Here is an 18,043-nt window from a genome sequence, read left to right on the forward strand (position 1 = left end):
AAGGGTAAGCTGTGACAAAGTGAAAGAGCGGCATGGACATATATACACTACCAAACGTAAGGTAGATAGCTAGTGGGAAGCAGCCGCATAGCACAGGGAGATCAGTTCGGTGCTTTGTGACCGCCTGGAGGGGTGGGATAGGGAGGGTGGGAGGGAGACGCAAAAGGGAGGGGATATGGAAACATATGTATATGTATAACTGATTAAATTTGTTATAAAGCAAAAATAAAAAATAAAAATAAAAACATGCAGATCTGAGTCTTTAATCAGTGTAAAAGTAATAACTGAAGGTTATTATTTTTAAATTTTTTAATTTCATACTGGAGTATAGTTCATTAACAATGTTGTATTAGTTTCAGGTGTACAGCAAAGTGACTCAGTTATACATAAATCACTGAAATTTAAAGCAGACATGGAATTACAAGGCAAGCTAATGGAACAGATGGGACAGAAATCAGATGTGTTAAACTCCAAAGAGGAAAGGCAGCTATACTGCTATAAGCAAGAGTTATTGACCTAGTAAGACTGAAAGACTTAGAAACTGACTGCCAAGGCACAGAAGCTGCTGAAAAATAAAAAGAATATATAAGAAATAAAATACCAACCATAAGAATTTTACTATAGAGATAGCAATGAAACGTGTTTAGAAGCTTCTGGTAAGTGAATGTGTGAAAGAGTAACAGAAGGATCCTTAAGTAACTGGCAAATACAGTAACTATGATGGATCGTGCACATACAACGGACACTGAAGGAAGTGAAGAAAAATATTACCTGACATTTGTATTCTTCACTAGCTGCTTAGAAGCTCCCATTGCACCTATGTTTGAAAAATCCATTTAAGCAGAAGAATCTTCATTCATTCAGTAAAAGTGGATTGAACAACTGCTCTATGACAAGTACAGTGCTGGTATCCCTGCCCTTGAGGAGCTGTGAGTTGTAATAATTATAAAATAATGTGATTGATAACATAACTGACATCTATAAGAACAACGACAGGACTCCAGAAGATCTTTTGGAAAAGTGTGTATGGGATTTGGGGGTGGGGGGGAGAGTTGAGTGGGTAACAGCCTCTAACCTCTTATTGGAGGACAAGACCTCCACACTGTGATGGATTGATGCATGCTGAAAAGACACAATGGATTTTAAGGCCACTTTTCTAAATGCATTCTGAAAATCATCAACATCATTTCTAAATGATTATTTAGATATACATAATGGGCCGATATATTTGGAATGGCCCGTTCCAAATGAAAATTACCCAGAATACTGCACCTGGGAGGTACAACAGAAAAGAACTGCTTCCTTAAGCATTTAAAAAATACAGTTAAAAGAGAGGTACTAAGAGGACTTAACAACACTGAAAATCAAAAAAGCCCTGCTTTTGGTACAGAAATATGACAGTGATATAACATACTAGCAGGACTTCCCTGGCGGCACAGTGGTTAAGAATCCGCCTGCCATTGCAGGGGACATAGGTTCGATCCCTGGTCCGGAAGATGCCACATGCCATGGAGCAACTAAGCCCATGAGCCACAACGACTGAGCCTTCGCTCTAGAGCCCACAAGCCACAACTACTGAGCCCGCGTGCAGCAACTACGGAAGCCCGTGCGCCTAGAGCTCATGCTCCGCAACATGAGAAGCCACTGCAATGAGAAGCCCGCGCACTGCAACGAAGAGTAGCTCCCACTCACTGCAACGAGAGAAAGGCCGCGTGCAGCAACGAAGATCCAACACAGCCAAAAATAAAATTAAATAATTAATTTAAAAAAATAACATACTAGCTATAAATCCTAATATCAATAAAACACTAACTGAGGAGCCTAGGGAAGATACCACTCTGCCATCTCCCTTGGTTTCACCTACTTAACAGGTCATGTGTTCAGTGTCCAGAGATTCATTACAAGAGTATTTCTTACTGGCTTCCATCAATGATGAGGGTTGTCTAGGAGCAGGTGCAGAAAACTGGAAATGCACAAGGAAGTTACACCAAGCAATTAGAAAAAAAAATTTAACCCACCCTATTGTTTTTCTTTTGTGCCTAACAAAATCAAATCCATTTCACAAAATGGAAGGCAAAGAAAAATACTGAGAATGGAACAAAATAAATTCTTGCCACCATGCAATTTGGGGAGAGGAAAGTAAAAGGAAGCAAAGGAAAGAATGAATCTGTCCTCTAACAAACAAAGGTTGGGCAATGGTACAAGCCCAAATTTTTCACTGACTTACTCCCAACTGAAAATTAATTTCACATTACCTTACATTTAGCAATGGAGGGAAAGATTGATTTAGACCATAATGGCTAGGGGAAAAAAAATCAAATCAAAAAAAAAAATCGAAAGCAAATTCCCAGGGTATTTCATTACCTTGTTTTGCAGCCCAAGTTACTGTTTTTCAAGTAGTAAGCCTATTTTTGAACAGGCACATGGAAGGGAACACCACAGGAACTGAAGATGTACCTAAGTTCCCATGCTATTACGTACAAAAACAAATCCTAGCAACAAATAGGGTCAGGAAGAGAGACTGCTTAGCAACCACAGGATATCATTCCGCGTCCAAACCATACAGGGTTCAAGGTACACAAAGATAAGAGGGCTTACAAGGGATATGAATCTGGTAGTATCTAACAACACAGGCCCAACAGAAGGTGCAGTGGGTAACTGGTAGACTAAACTTTCACACTACAATAGAATAAAATAAAACATAGGGTAATTCGTCCCACCTCCCCACCAAGAAAACAGACAGTAGCTCTTTGTTACACTCACCACTTCCACCCCAAATACCCCATCTTTTTTTTAAGAGACAGCTCATTTGGGGGGTGCTTTATCTCAGCCCTAAGGATAGTTGCTGTTATAAATTAACTTTATACTAATGATATATTATCATCAATCATATTATTACATTATTTTATATCTATTGTATTACATCTGCTTATTCCTTATTCTCTTTACTTCTTACAAGCCAATCCCTTATTAATTCAATCTGCTGTTATAGTAAACAATTCTTTATGTTAAATTCCTTGTCTAAATTACTTATAGTCTCTTTGTCCTGATTGGATCCAGATTGGTACAGATGAGCTGAAACAAAATGCTAATAGCCACTTATTTCACACAGGACAGTCATTATGCTTCATGCTTTCTATACGTTATCACTTTGTATTCTCCTAAAACTCTGTAATATATCTCTCAATATTAAGAAAACTGAGGCTCAGGGCTTCCCTGGTGGCGCAGTGGTTGAGAGTCCGCCTGCCGATGCAGGGGACACGGGTTCGTGCCCCGGTCCGGGAAGATCCCACATGCCGTGGAGCGGCTGGGCCTGTGAGCCATGGTCGCTGAGCCTGTGCGTCTGGAGCCTGTGCTCCACAATGGGAGAGGCCACAGCAGTGAAAGGCCCGCGTACCACAAAAAAAAACAAACAAAAACCGAGGCTCAGAAAATGATGCAATTTGTCTACAATAATGCAAATCCTGGGAGGGAGGGAGACGCAAGAGAGAAGGGATATGGGAACAGATGTATATGTATAACTGATTCACTTTGTTATAAAGCAGAAACTAACACACCATTGTGAAGCAATTATACTCCAATAAAGTTGTAAAAAAATAAAAATAAAAAATAATGCAAATCCAGGTTGGTCTGATACTCAAGTCCCTGCTGGTTCCCTACTATAGCATTTATTCTTCTTTACAGAACCTAGCAACACTTTTTAAAGAACTAAACATCTATGTACGGGAAAAGAATGAACAAAGCAGTCCTGGCTGCTATACTTAGGAAGGGCAGTTTGCTGGTTGGCCTTGACTGGTGCCTGGGAACTCAGATATCAGGAGGGTTCTATTCCCAGAACTGGTAAGAGGGGCTCACTGTGCCTAAACTGTGCAAACAATACGGTTTATGCCGAACATGCTTTCCTCCTGGGAGTCTAGAATTTGAGCATGTGCTAGGCAGAGGGTGCCTACGTGAACAACCCTTCCCAGCCGTGCCCCTAAAAGAAAAATTTCAGCGCTAAGTCTAATGAGCTTCCCTGGTAGACAACACTGCCACCACTGGCTGAAGGAAGTAAGCACATCCTGTGTGACTCAACTGCAAGAGAACTCCAGGAAGCTGGAGCCCGATTTCTTCTGGACATCACCCCATGCAATTTTTCTCTTGGTGATTTTGCTTTGTATCCTTTCACTGTTATAAATCATAGCCATGAGTATGTCTATACAATGAATTCTGTAAATCCTAGCAAATCATTGGAGTTGGGGTAGTCTTGGGGACGCCGCCCCAATACAGCTTATGACATGCCAAGTATTTTATTAAATGCAGAGGATACAAAGATGAATAGGGCCTTTGCCCTCAAGGAATTTTACAGTCTATTTAAATTTCCCTTCTTTCACTTCTCTGATCTTCACTTCTTAGTCTGTTTGCCACTTAAAATAGATTAGATACATCTCCCTAAGCTAAATTTCATTCTTGGCGCTGAAATGATGCTAAATATTTAATAAGTCCATCAAGCAAAATCTGAGATACAAAGCTCTAATAAACTCGAAGGCCGCACATATTTTCTCTTTACTTTCCCCATCATATTGTGTTCCTCATTAAAAATAAATTGACCAACTCTTGTACACTGCTGGTAGGAATATAAAATGGTGCGGCTACTAAAGAAAACAGTCTGGTGGTTCCTCAAAAAGGTAAATATCGAACTACCGCACGGCCCAGCAATTCCACTAGGTATGCTAGGTATATTCCCCAAGGAATTAAAAACAAGTACTCATGTAAGTACATGTATACACTATGCAAAATAGCTGAGATGTGGAAATAACACAAATGTCCATCAATGAACGAATAAATAAATAATTGTATACACATACAAAGGAACATTATTCAGCTTTAAAAAGGAACAAAGTGCTGATACATGCTACAACATGAATGAATCTTGAAAACATGATGGTACATGAAAAAAGCCAGACACAAAAGGTCTCATATTGTATAATTCCATTTATATGAGATACCAAGAATACGTAAATTCATAGAGGCAGAAAGCAGATGGAAGGAAGGGGAAATGGAGGATGACTGCTTAATGGAGGGTGACTGCTTAATAGGTATGGGGTGATAAAAATTTTTGGAACTAGATAGGGGTGGTGTCTGCACAATACTGTGAATGTACTAAATACCACCAAATTGTTCACTTCTAAAAGACTAATTATATGTTATGTGAATTTCATCTCAATAAAAACATTTTTTGAAAAGCAATGCAGTATACAATATGGTGATAATGATGTTATTTGAATGGGTATTTGTAGCTTGAAATAAAATCATCAGTGACTACAACAGATACGGATTCAAAAAAGTGCCACATCTCAGTATATACCCTGGAAAACTACTTGAAGACTCAGTGGTTCTAAGCAATGATACAGATACTGATGCCGTAGAGTATGTATAAATTTTCTTCCCAAAACCATAGAAAATAAAATGTTTCTAAATTATATAAGACTTTGAATAGGCATGTATGCATAAATAAAATCAGTATTTTAAAGACATTTGCCTATTTCATCAACATCCCTAAAAATTTATATATTTAGGTTGGCTTGTCCTTTCAGTGGAAAACAACTTAAAGCCTTATATACAGAGTTTCCTCATATTCAGGCATTTATAGCACATATACATAACTTTTTTCCCATTAAGTCTAAAAGGATGTTTCCCAAAATGTTTAGTGATTATGTCTTGGTGTTGAGTTTGGGTTTATAGAGTGACATACTTTTTTTTTTTTTCTTTTGCCTATCTGTATTTTCTAATTTTTAAACAACGAGTACAAATTGTTTTCACTTAACCATCAAAAATTAGGAATAATATGGGCCTTCCCTGGTGGCGCAGTGGTTGAGAGTCTGCCTGCCGATGCAGGGGACACGGGTTCGGGCCCTGGTCTGGGAGGATCCCGCATGCCGTGGAGCAGCTAAGCCCGTGAGCCACAACTACTGAGCCGGCACGTCTGGAGCCTGTGCTCCACAACAAGAGAGGCCGCGGCAGTGAGAGGCCCGCGCACCGCGATGAAGAGTGGCCCCCGCTTGCCACAACTAGAGAAAGCCCTCGCACAGAGGCGAAGACCCAATACAGCCAAAAATAAATAAATAATTAAAAAAAAAATTTAGGAATAATAACAGTACCTTCTCAAGGATGTTGTGAAGATTAAATGAGAAAATACACATAAAGCCCTTAAAACTGTATTCAGGGTATTATAAGTATGCAACAAATATGAGGTAATAGGGGTATTATTATGTTTCTGTTTTTGTAAATATTTTTCAGAACACATATCTTTCATTACCTCTGGCAAAAGCATTCACCTTAATCCAGGCCTGGGTCATCTGAGTCAGGCCTAAATAACTGAATAATAGCTTCTTAGCTGGTCCAGCAGTCTCCATCCACCCCTTCCCAGTTTTCTTACCAGGCCAGGGTAATTCATCGAACACCACTCATATCACTCCCATGCTAATGGCTCTCCATTGTTTACATGATCAAATTCCACACACTCTAAACCTGGCCTCACCTGGTCATTCCCTTTTTCTCCCCATTTATTTATTCCTTCAACAAATATTTACTGAAGGACATTCATGTGTCTGGCACTATGGCAGAAATAGAAAGACAAATAAGTTACTGATTCTTTTCTTAAGGAACTCATAGTCTAGTAAGAGAGACAGGCATGTAAATAAGCACAACATGAATCATGCAATAAAATGTAAATTTAAGGTCCAGAGGGAACAAGTGTACAAAGCTGATAATGGAGTGAGAAAGGCATGAAGAAATTACAAACACGGGAGTCATGGGAGGCAAGATCTGGATGGGGTTTGAAGGATGACTGCAAATAGCTAATTTCCAGAGCTAAACTTTACTCAATTTACTTCACACCTTAGGGTGTTCTCCCACATCAACTCAACTTTAGTAAAACCTAGCAAAGTGCTACCTGCCTTCACAATGCAATTCTTGTAACTCTGGCTCAGTGTATTTTCAAACTGAGTCAAGACCCATTCATGACTGATTTAATTTAAGAGATCTCAACCATTATTAAAAAATAAAAATAATGAGAGCAGCAGCTCTCAAACTTTCGGGTCTTAGAATCCCTTTACCCTCTTAAAAATTACTAGAGGGGCCTCCTTGGTGGCGCAGTGGTTGAGAGTCCGCCTGCCGATGCAGGGGATACGGGTTCGTGCCCCGGTCTGGGAGGATCCCATATGCCGCGGAGCGGCTGGGCCCGTGAGCCATGGCCGCTGAGCCTGTGCGTCCGGAGCCTGTGCTCCGCAGGGGGAGAGGCCACAACGGTGAGAGGCCCGCGTACAGCAAAAAAAAAAAAAAAAAAAAAAAAAAAATTACTAGAGATCCCAAAGAACTTTTGTTTATGGGAGTTAATAAGGATTAGTATTTGTCTATTAGAAACTGAAACTGCGTAATTTTTTAAATATTTGTTAATTCGCCTTAAAATACCAATAATAAGCTATTATGCTAACATAAAACATTTTATGAAAATTAACTATATTTTATAAAACAAAAAATTTAGTGAGAACAGTGCCATTGTCTTACATTTTGTTTTTGCAAATATCTTTCACATCCCACTTAACAGAAGACGGCTAAGATATCTGCTTCTGCATTCAATCTGTTGTGATATGTTATTTTGGTGAAAGTATATGAAGAAAATCTGGCCTTCCACAAATATGTATTTGGAAAAAGTAGGAGTACTTTAATAGTCTTTTCACGTATCTATGGATATTCTTCCTTAATATTATACCAAAACTTGAAAAGTAACAGTTCCTTAAAAGTTAGTTGCAGTGTGACATCTGAAACCATATCAATTAATTTTTTTCATAAAACCCACTGGCCTGTCCTGCATTTTGAATGAATTTTCACCTATCATGATTACGTAACATCTTGCATTGTTTGTTTATAAAATACTGGTTCACTAAGTTATAAACATCTTCTCAATATTGACACATTTCATTATAAAATATCAATGAAACTGACTTTTTTCACCCCTCCTTTAAGTGCAAGGGTGTGGTGGTAAAAAAAGATAATGACTACCAGTACAGTTTGGTGCCGGTGCCTTGATTCACTCTAGGACGACCCATCATTGCTTACACAACACCAGTGCAAATGTCAACATAGTAGGAAAGGCAAAAAACATCTTAATGTTATGAAAAGAGTCTTGACCTTGAAGACCCCCCTAAAGGGTTCTTGGGTACCTTTGTGGGCGGGGGAAGTGAGGTCCATAGACCACACTTTAAGAATCACTATACTGGACTACAACAGAATTTTTAAACAGAAAGAAAGAATCAAGTACCTCACGTTTAGTAAGGGTAAAAATTATTCCATGAAACGTGTTTTGGTCACATGTATACAGATAAACATCTAACTATACACTAGGTTGTCATGTAAAATGGATCTCTTATTATGGGTCATAGTCAAAATCCCATGGTCAAACAACCCTTGTAGTGTGATATTCAGTTGAAACTGCTGTTTCACTGAACTGCAGACTCAAAAAAAAAAAAAAACCTCTTTATTAGCCTCAGAGTATAAAGGAAATATATCCCAAAAGGATAATTCTGCAACATTCCAAAAATCCCTCTGAGACAGGCTAACATGTTAACCCTTTAGCCATAAAGGTCAATATAGACAAAATAAATTTTACTTTAACTGGCATATATTTGCTATTTCAATTTAGCTTTTAAAACAGTCTCATCACTCACATTGCTATTCAACATGATTTCAAACAAGCTCTGTTGCTATTAGCTGAGTGACTTAGGGCAAGTTACTCAACCTCTCTGATCTATTCCTATACCTTGCAGAGATGTTAAGATTATGCATAATATATACAAAGCACCTAAGAGTGTACCCACCCTATAGAGGAAAGCTATTATTAAAACAATTTTTATTATACGCTTTGAGTTCACAATCCTGCCTTACGCCTCAGTCCCCTAAGATTTGTATGGCTGAGTGACAATGTGCCTTTCTATCTCCTACTCCTGCTGTTGCTTCCAATGCCCTACTTGCTACGATTGCCAATCCTCTGACCTAAACTCTCTGCCATCTACTTCTGGTGTCCCCAGAGCAAGTCCCTGAACTTCCCCTTATCATATTAATTCCCTGGTCAGAAAAAAGATAATGCTCATTACAATTCAAGGCTCTTCTGATAAATGCCATGTTAATTCTTGCTTGCAACTAGTCTAAAAGACTTTAAATGAAATCATATGAATTCATGGTGGGTTCTTCTTTTAAACAGCCATTTTTTAAAAATACAAATTAATTTTCTAAAACATATGGTCAACTTACTAAGAATTCATGAAAGGGCTGCCTCTATCAGATCTCATCACACCTTAATTCCTACACCAGCTCCACTATTCAACTCCTATAGTTCTTCCAGCCCTCTTAGATAGTCTCCATTAAGTAAAAGGCACTTAACAGAAAAAAGTGGCAAAGAAAACTATACGTACGGTTTTCTGTAGTACAATGAGATGCTCGAGATAGCTGAAAGAAGGGCAGGAGGCAAGGAAACTACCCAGAGAGAATGGTGTTGGGTCTCGACTGGTGGCCCTTTCTGAGGGAACAGAACTACTACACAGATCATCACTGAAAGGGGGCAGGGGGCAGGGGGCAGGGGAGGGGGGAGGCACTAATGTGTGCAGACATTGCAATGTGCTAGATACTTTATGCACATTATTGCATGGTCTAGGTATTATTTCCATCATCAGGTGAGGACACTGAGACTCAGAGAGGCTGAATGACTACATCAAGGCCAAACAACTAGTAAGTGGTAGAGGCAGAGGCACAATTATAACTCTCTTCTTTCCGTTAAATGGTACACAGTGAGTTAGTCCAGAAAAGCACTTATCCCTAGGCTAAGCAACAGGGAAGGGAAGTGCAGGCTCATCTACACACTGGCTTAGCCTGCCTGTTTCTCTTCTACCAATGTGAATAACTGAGAGATAATCCATCTTTAACCTGTAGTTATCACCCAATTACTCCCACTGGTAGAAGAAAAGCAGTGTTCCTTAAACTTTAACATGCATACAGGTCACTGCAGGGTATCTTGTTAAAAATGCAGATTCTGATTCATTGGGTCTGGGGTGGCACCTGAGATTCTGCATTTCCAGTAAGATTTCAGGAAACGATGACACTTCTAGTGCTTGGGCCGTACTGAAAACAGGTCACACACGGCAGTTCCCAGACCTGGCTGTTCATCATCATCATCTGGGCATCACCTAAAAATTACAGATTCCTAGGCCCCTCCCTCCTAGACATTCAGGGTGTCTGAAACCTTCTACCTCATAATTCTGTAATTCAAAGAAATGTATAATTAGTTATTAATGACAATAGCCAAAGGAAACACTGATTGAGAACATACCAAATGGCTAAGTGTTTTCTGTATTAGTTTACTTTCCCTCAGCACCACACTGTAAGGTTGGTACTTACAGCACTATCATCCCCATTTTAGACACGAGGAAACCAATGCACCAGAGACTGCGACTCGTCCAAGGTCAGTCACTGAGCAGCAGAACAGGGGTGCACACTTGAATCAGTCTGGTTCCTCAGTCTGTGCCCTCAGACACACCACAAAATGTTGCTTCCATCACCCAGTGGTAATGTCACTGATTTTAACAGACACAGTTGAACAAATAAGTCCAAATGGGTCACCTCAGAAGACTGTGCCCTGAGAAGGCTATGCTCTTCTTCCTCGGATGCTGCCACCATTCATGCAGCCACTGCTAAGCTACATAATCTAGGAGCTCTTGATCTGAAAATGAAAATGCCTTCAGAACCTAAACCTATGACTTTAAATATCTTTAACTGGGACAAAAGCTCATCATTTGAACACAGATTTGATTTTTTTGACAACCCCAAGTCAGGAAAAGCCAATTCAAAGAAATCCAGTGTCTGATCAAGCTAGGTATTCTTTTTAAATAAAAAATGTGATGTTAGATATTAAAAATGTTTTCGTCATCACTCATCTCTGAAGCTGATTCCAAAGGAGAGTTCTTTATGTTTTGCACAGTGGCTGTATCACCAGAGTCAAAGTGACTATTTTGAAGGACAATACTCATCTGGATGCACAGACTCTGCTGTATTTGTTTTTAAAAATATTAGCCCCTCACTCATTCCAAAAGAAACACATTTGCCCTTCACTATCAGTACGGACACGCACGCATATGTTCAGAACAACTGTCCTGAGCCATGCAGTTCTCCTTTCTGCTGCAAGAGCAATGGCTTTGATTTTCTTCCAGATTTTTTAAAAATAAAGGTGTGCTTTATTTATACACACCCATCCGTAGAAAAATAAATATAATAATCAGGCATTAATAAAGCATTTAACTGCATGCAGCACCATAAAAGGCATCCTACAAAGGCAACTATATATCCAAAATAGGTGCACAAATACCCTCACGTACAGAGGATAAAGGCACACACAAATACTACAGGGACTATAACTCTAAAAAGGTATTATATTTCTACATCTAGATTAGCTCCTTTGTTAAATGAATATATCCTTTTCAACAAAGAAAATATTCTGCAAATTCAGAATGATTTACAGATTTTTAAAAAGCAGGCATTAACGCAGATCAGCACGATTCCACACAACCAACCTCTGTGCTTGAACTGGACTCCCCACACCTTACTGAAGCCACAATTCCCCTGCACAAACTCCCATCCACCACCCCCCACGCACACCCAACTCCCCACCAACCTCACAGGGGTTCCTGGGCTGGTCCATGGAATCTGATGACATCACTCTCTCTTCCTTCCTGGAATTCTAAACCCTGCTGCTCTCCCCTTGCACACAGCTACCATCTCTATGGCAACCTCACCTCCTCCTGCTTCCCTATTGGCTTCATGGAGCAGGATACACAAAAAGGTTTTCCGTTCTCCCCTTACCACCCGCCCCCAAAAAATGATGCTTTCAACAGGAACCTGAGCTAAATTTAGCTACTTGGGATTCAGAGTCCTATGACTAAGAAAACAGAGAAACGTCCTCCTTCCTACATTCCACCCTCCTCTCAACCCCACCCCAAAGTGGCTGCTTCACCTCCTTCTCTCTGGCCCCCAACCCAAAGCAGTATCTGCTGAGCATTAAAAAACATCTGACTGTCCCACATATAAGGCTTGCACACAGAAAACTCTCACACCCTCCTCTCCTCCCAATAAGAAAAAATAAAAAATAAAAAGAACAAAAATAAAAATAGGCACTGGTCAAAAAACCAGTTAGGACATGTTATGGGCTGAGCATCAGTCTTCTGCTGTTTCTTTCCATCCCAAGCCAAGGACTGGAAACTCCACGCCTAAAGGCAGAATTCCTAAGTCTCCAACCACTCAGAAGACTGGATTCCCTCGCTATTTGCTTGATATTGTTTCCTCCAGCAGAGGAAAAAAAGGAGGAGGAAAAGGGGAGAGAAGTGAAGTTGAAAGACTGCACACCTCAGTGACCAAACATGCTAAGCCTAGAACCACAAATCCTGGGTCGAATTTTCCATCCCAGAGACTGACCTGCTATGTAAACTAGAGCAAGTTCTGACATCCCTCATCTCAAAAGCAGCTCCCACACAGGGATGTTATAAGAATTACTGACAAAATTAATGTAAAGTAGTTTAAGTCCCCGGGCCAAAGGGACTGAATATAGAGTAAGTTGACATCATTAGTAGTGAAATTCCTGTGGATATTAACAGAAATCAATAATCCAGAGGAAGAACATGAACTTCTAGAAAATTATCCCTCCATACTCATTAGATACGGCACAATGTATGCATATTTTCTTGAACCACAGATAGTTCCCCCAAAGGTGTCTACTTCTAGTAAAATCCAGCTAATTTTTGACTAGTTCTCAATTTTGGAGCTGGCCCTATCTTTTCTTTGCTTAGTCCTAACTCTAATTTTGAAACTGCTACTCATTCTCCCTAAATGACTCAATATGGACCAGGGTTTCATTTTCCAGCTTGGCTGCCCATTTCTAGGGAAATAATTTTTTGTCAGAGCCATATTTGATAGCTGAACACTGAATCAACCCAGTGGCTAGTCATATATGACTCTAAAGGACAAAGCATCAATTGTAACCAAGTAGGAAAGGCTCCAAGCAGGTCAGAGCCTTACAGTATTAAAGGGGGTGGATTAAAATAAGACACACCCAGGAAAACTGTATTTTGGGTTTGCAGGGCAGAGACTCAGCTCCAGGGCACCAACTCTCCAGTGAAAAAATAGACATGAAAGGAAAATAATTTCGTATGATAAATAGTCATTTGCCCCAAACAGAATTTAAACAATCTGGAACATTCAGCAGAGTCAAAATGCCCCACTAGTTAACATACAGGCATCCAGACTAAGCTTCAGAACTGCTATAGAACACAGCAAAGGATGCAGTATTTGCTAATAAACAACTGAAACTCACATGGGGGGGGTCGGTCAGGGGGAGGAGGAACACAGCATGATTAGCCCATCTCTGAGATTTGTACTTCCTTATTTCGCTCCATGTGGACTCATAACAAGCCATTCCTTGTGTGAAACCTTTACTGTGTACACCACTGATCAGATGGTTCCACAGGCTAACTATGATGAACACTCTTCTAAAAGTTCTCCTCAATATTCTTAAACAAACAGAAGGTCAGTCACCTTATTCCACAATGGGAAGACTGAAGCACAGTTTCCAAGATCGCCCATCCAATCAATTATGGAGCTTGACTTACATTAGTTATCATCATGATATCTATCAAGAATGGTCTGGACCAAGTGCACTACTGCAAATAAAGCTCTATTTATCTACTCCTTTCATTCAAACACACATTAAGTGTACTTACTATGTGCCAGGGGTTTTATATGGGTTGTCATTAATTCTCAAAAACAAAACCAAAAAACTGCAACTTGCATATGTTCTTACCTCTCTTTGCAAACAGAGAAACAACAGTTCCAGAGATACCAATGTGACCACGGTTACAGAATTTGTTATTTAATTTTTTTAAAAGCTAAGATTCTAACCCAGATGTGTTTGGACTCCAAAGCCTTTGTTTTTTCTGCTTGGCCTCCCATTTACAGACATTTGGGGTTGGAAAGAAATAGTGAGAAATCACTTTGTATCTGTGATTTCTTATGTCATCAATAAAATACAGGTTGCGGGACTTCCCTGGTGGTCCAGTGGTCAAGAATCTGGCTTCCAATGCAGGGGATGTGGGTTCGATCCCTGGTCGGGGAACTAAGATCCCACGTGCCCCAGGGCTACTAAGCCCATGTGCAGCAACTACTGAGCCCACGTGCTCTGGAGCCTGCACGCCACAACTAGAGAGCCCGCATGCCACAACGAAGAGCCCGCGCAGCCAAAAAAAATTTTTAAATAAATAAAATAAAATACAGATTACTTGACATCAAAGTCATACTTTTTAGGTATACTAAAAACAGTTTTAAACGCTGAGCAGGCACTCAATACTTATTAATTTATTATCCTAATCCTATTAGTCTAAACTTCTGGAAAAATGGCAATGATTCTACTCAGATCTTTTAAAATTAAAATTGGCTTGAGAAATTACATGCTGAAGTGAAATGATAAAACTTCAGATAACATATTCTGGAATTAAATTTTATAATATTTGAGATGAACAAAATTATCACTGTCAAAATGCCTACACTGTCCCAGTCATAAGGTCCTAATGCCTACACAGTCTCATCTGCTGATTTTAATCCATAAACCCTGTGCAGTCAAAATCTGTACATTAGATTTATGATTTCAAATTCTGCATACAGAATGAGAGCATTTCAAAGTATTTCTCCAGAGATTCTACTAATATTAAATCAGCTATTAGAGGACCATGCTAAAGAGGCCAAGGGCTCATGTCTGATACCCATGTGAACCAGTTAGCATCCCTCTTGCCTACTGCCACAATATGCCCCCTGCTGTAAATACATTCCTGGGTTTACTGAGAAATTAACACAAAGTATCACTTCTGAAAAAAGTTAAAATATATCTACTAATATCAACTCTTATCATTGACTTTTAATCCATAGAAAATAGCTATTGTTTTTCAGAAAATATGCCAAATCATTCATACTCTCTTTCAATATTTACTGAACACCTACCACATGCCAGTTGGTTAAGTCTCAAAAGGCTAGCACTGGAGGACAAATAAACACAGTTATGTGTAGTATGTGATATGGCAGAGTATACAGGTAGAGTGAGAAGACACAAGAGGAATGGCTACCTCTCAAAGGTATCGTGGAGAATGAGCTCCAGGAGTTTACTGAGGTAAATGAGGCAGGTAAGGGCTTTCCAGGGAGAGAGAACAAAGATTTACGAAGGTACGGTCAGAAAACAACATGGCAATCTTAAGATGACTTTCAAGAATTTTACTAAGGCCAGACTGAGAATTGAGAGATATGACCAGTTGAGAGAAGTCAAGGCCACATGATTTTCTACCTCATCCAGGTTAGGTTTTCCTAAACTGCCTTGCTTTGAGTTAGATTTCCATAGAGTAAGGGGGAAATTTTTTTTAATATCATGTGAAGAGTTCCTCTCTTTATAGTTTCCGTGATAAGAATAAAAGTCAATAAAAAGCCTCTCCGCAACAAAAGAAACTACCAACAAAATGAAAAGTCAACCTACTGAATGGGAGAAGATATTTGCAAATCATATATCTGATAAGGGGTTAATATCCAAAATACATGAAGAACCCATACAACTCAATAGCAAAACAACAAAAAACCTGATTATAGGGCCTCCCTGGTGGCGCAGTGGTTGAGAGTCCGCCTGCCGATGCAGGGGATACGGGTTCGTGCCCCGGTCTGGGAGGATCCCATATGCCGCGGAGCGGCTGGGCCCGTGAGCCATGGCCGCTGGGCCTGCGCATCCGGAGCCTGTGCTCCGCAACGGGAGAGGCCACAACAGTGAGAGGCCCGCATACCGCAAAAAAAAAAAAAAAAAAAAAAAAAAAACCTGATTATAAAATGAGCAGGGGATCTGAATAGACATTTTCCAAAGAAGACCTGCAGATGGCCAACAGGTACGTGAAAAGGTGCTCAACATCACTAATCATCAGGGAAATGCAAGTCAAGACCACAATGAGATGTCACCTCACACCTGCCAGAATGGCTATTATCAAAAAGACAAAAAATAACAAGTGTTGGTGAGGATGTGGAGGAAAGGGACCCCTTGTGCACTGTTGGTGGGAATGTAAACTGGTGAAGCCACTATGGAAAACAGTATGGAGGTTCCTCAAAAAGTAAAAATAGAACTGCCATACAATCCAGCAATTCCACTTCTGGGTATTTATCTGAAGGAAACAAAAGCACTATACTAATTCGAAAAGATACCTGCATGCCCACGGTCATTGCAGTGTTATTTACAACAGCCAAGACATGGAAACAACCTAAGTAACCACTGATGGATGAATGGATAAAGAAAATGTGGTATATATATACAATGGAATATTATTCAGCCATAAAAAGAAGGAAATCCTGCCATCTGCAACAACACAGATGGACCTTGAGGGCATTAGGCTAAGTGAAATAAGTCAGACAGAGAAAGATAAATACTGTAAGATCTCACTTATATGAGGAATATTAAAAACAACAACAACAAACAAAGAAACAAACAAAAAAAAACCCAAACCCTAACAGAGAACAGATTGGTGGTGGCCAGAGGTAGGGACTGGGGTGGGGTAATGGGTGAAGGTGGTCAAAAGGTACAAACTTCCAGTTATAAAATAAATAAGACATGGGGGTGTAATGGACAGCATGGTGACTACAGTTAATAATAGTGGACCATATATTTGAAAGTTGCTAAGAGAGTAGATCTTAAAAATTCTTACCACAAGAAAAAAACTCTGTAACTGTGTGTGGTGATGGATGTTAACTAGACATATTATGGTGATCATCTGCAATATATACATATATTGAATCATGCTGTACACCTAAAACTAATGTAATGTTGTATTTCAATTATATCTTAATTTTATAAAAAGAATAAAGGTCAAAAGGAGGTGCATTCTTCTGAAAATGAAGCCTTTAGTGATGGAGAACATTTAATGAAGAGGTTCTTCTATCTGCAGAGCAAACCCCAAATTTGCTGCTCAGTGAGGCAGAGTGAAAGTTTCCTTATTCTTCTCAGAGAGCTGGTTTAAAAAGTGATCAATGGAGTTTTTTTTATCACTTTTCCTTTCCAATGGCTGTCTGAAACTCTTAGTGTGTTGAATACTTGACAAGCAAATTTACATTAAGAAGAGAAGCATCTTCATGCCCATACGACATCTCTAATATATAAACACATAAATGTATATGCACACCCACATCCTACCAGCTTTGACAGGCAAAGGATTAGTACATGCATCAGAGGAAAAGCTATCTATAGGCTTTTCACAGGACAAAAGGAAAATCTAATTTTTAAGCAAACTTTTTACAGAAATGACTATATATACAGAAATGAGAAAAAATCAGAAGTATACAACTCAATGAATTTCCACAAAGTGAACCCCCCATGTAAAGCAGCATCTAAGTAAAAAAAAAAGAGAGAGAGAGAGAGAGAGAGAGAACACTATCAGCACACTGGAAGCCCATCTAGGGCGTTTGCAAAGTCACTCCTACCAGCTCACAGTAATGACTTTAACACCATAGATTCATTCTGCCTGTTTTTAAACTTCATATAACTGAAATCACACATTATATACTGTACTTTTGTGCTGGCTTCTTTCGTTCCACATTACATTTGTGAAACGGATTCATTTGTTGAATACAGCAATGGTTCATTCACTGTTATTACTGTAAAGTATTCCATTTTATAAATACAATTTATTAGAAAATATTTCAGTACTGTTGAAAGGCAACTGCGTTATTTCCAGCTTGGGGCTATTACTAAAAATGCTGCTACGTACGTTCCTCTGCATGTCTTTTGGTGCACATACGTACACATTTCTGTTGCATATAAGCAGGAGTAGAAGTGCTGGTTACAGGGTACACTTATGTTCAGCTTTGACAGATACTGCCAACTGCAGATTGTCCAAAGTTGTACCAACTTACATCCCCACCAGCAGTGCCTGAGGGTTCCTGAGGGTTCCTGAGG

The 18,043-nt window shown here is 39.5% G+C and overlaps 1 protein-coding gene across 14 annotated transcripts in view; it reads right to left on the bottom strand.

Annotated features, from left to right (window-relative positions):
* RBFOX2 (RNA binding fox-1 homolog 2) overlaps window positions 1–18,043 on the bottom strand; it is a 265,256-nt gene that overhangs the window by 190,601 nt on the left and 56,612 nt on the right. For 6 of the 14 annotated variants that reach the window (XM_082635879.1, XM_082635877.1, XM_082635875.1 and 3 more), the window contains exon 1: window positions 11,702–11,758. The exons of the other annotated variants lie outside the window; for them this stretch is intronic. In XM_082635879.1, the coding sequence (XP_082492005.1) occupies window positions 11,702–11,743 (42 nt within the window). In that variant the 5' untranslated portion in view covers window positions 11,744–11,758. Of the gene's footprint in view, window positions 1–11,701; window positions 11,759–18,043 lie in introns of those variants that run through there. 14 annotated transcript variants of the gene reach the window in all.

Source organism: Mesoplodon mirus (genome assembly GCF_964341445.2).
Source record: "Mesoplodon mirus genome assembly, chromosome: 11".
Lineage (NCBI taxonomy): Eukaryota > Metazoa > Chordata > Mammalia > Artiodactyla > Ziphiidae > Mesoplodon > Mesoplodon mirus.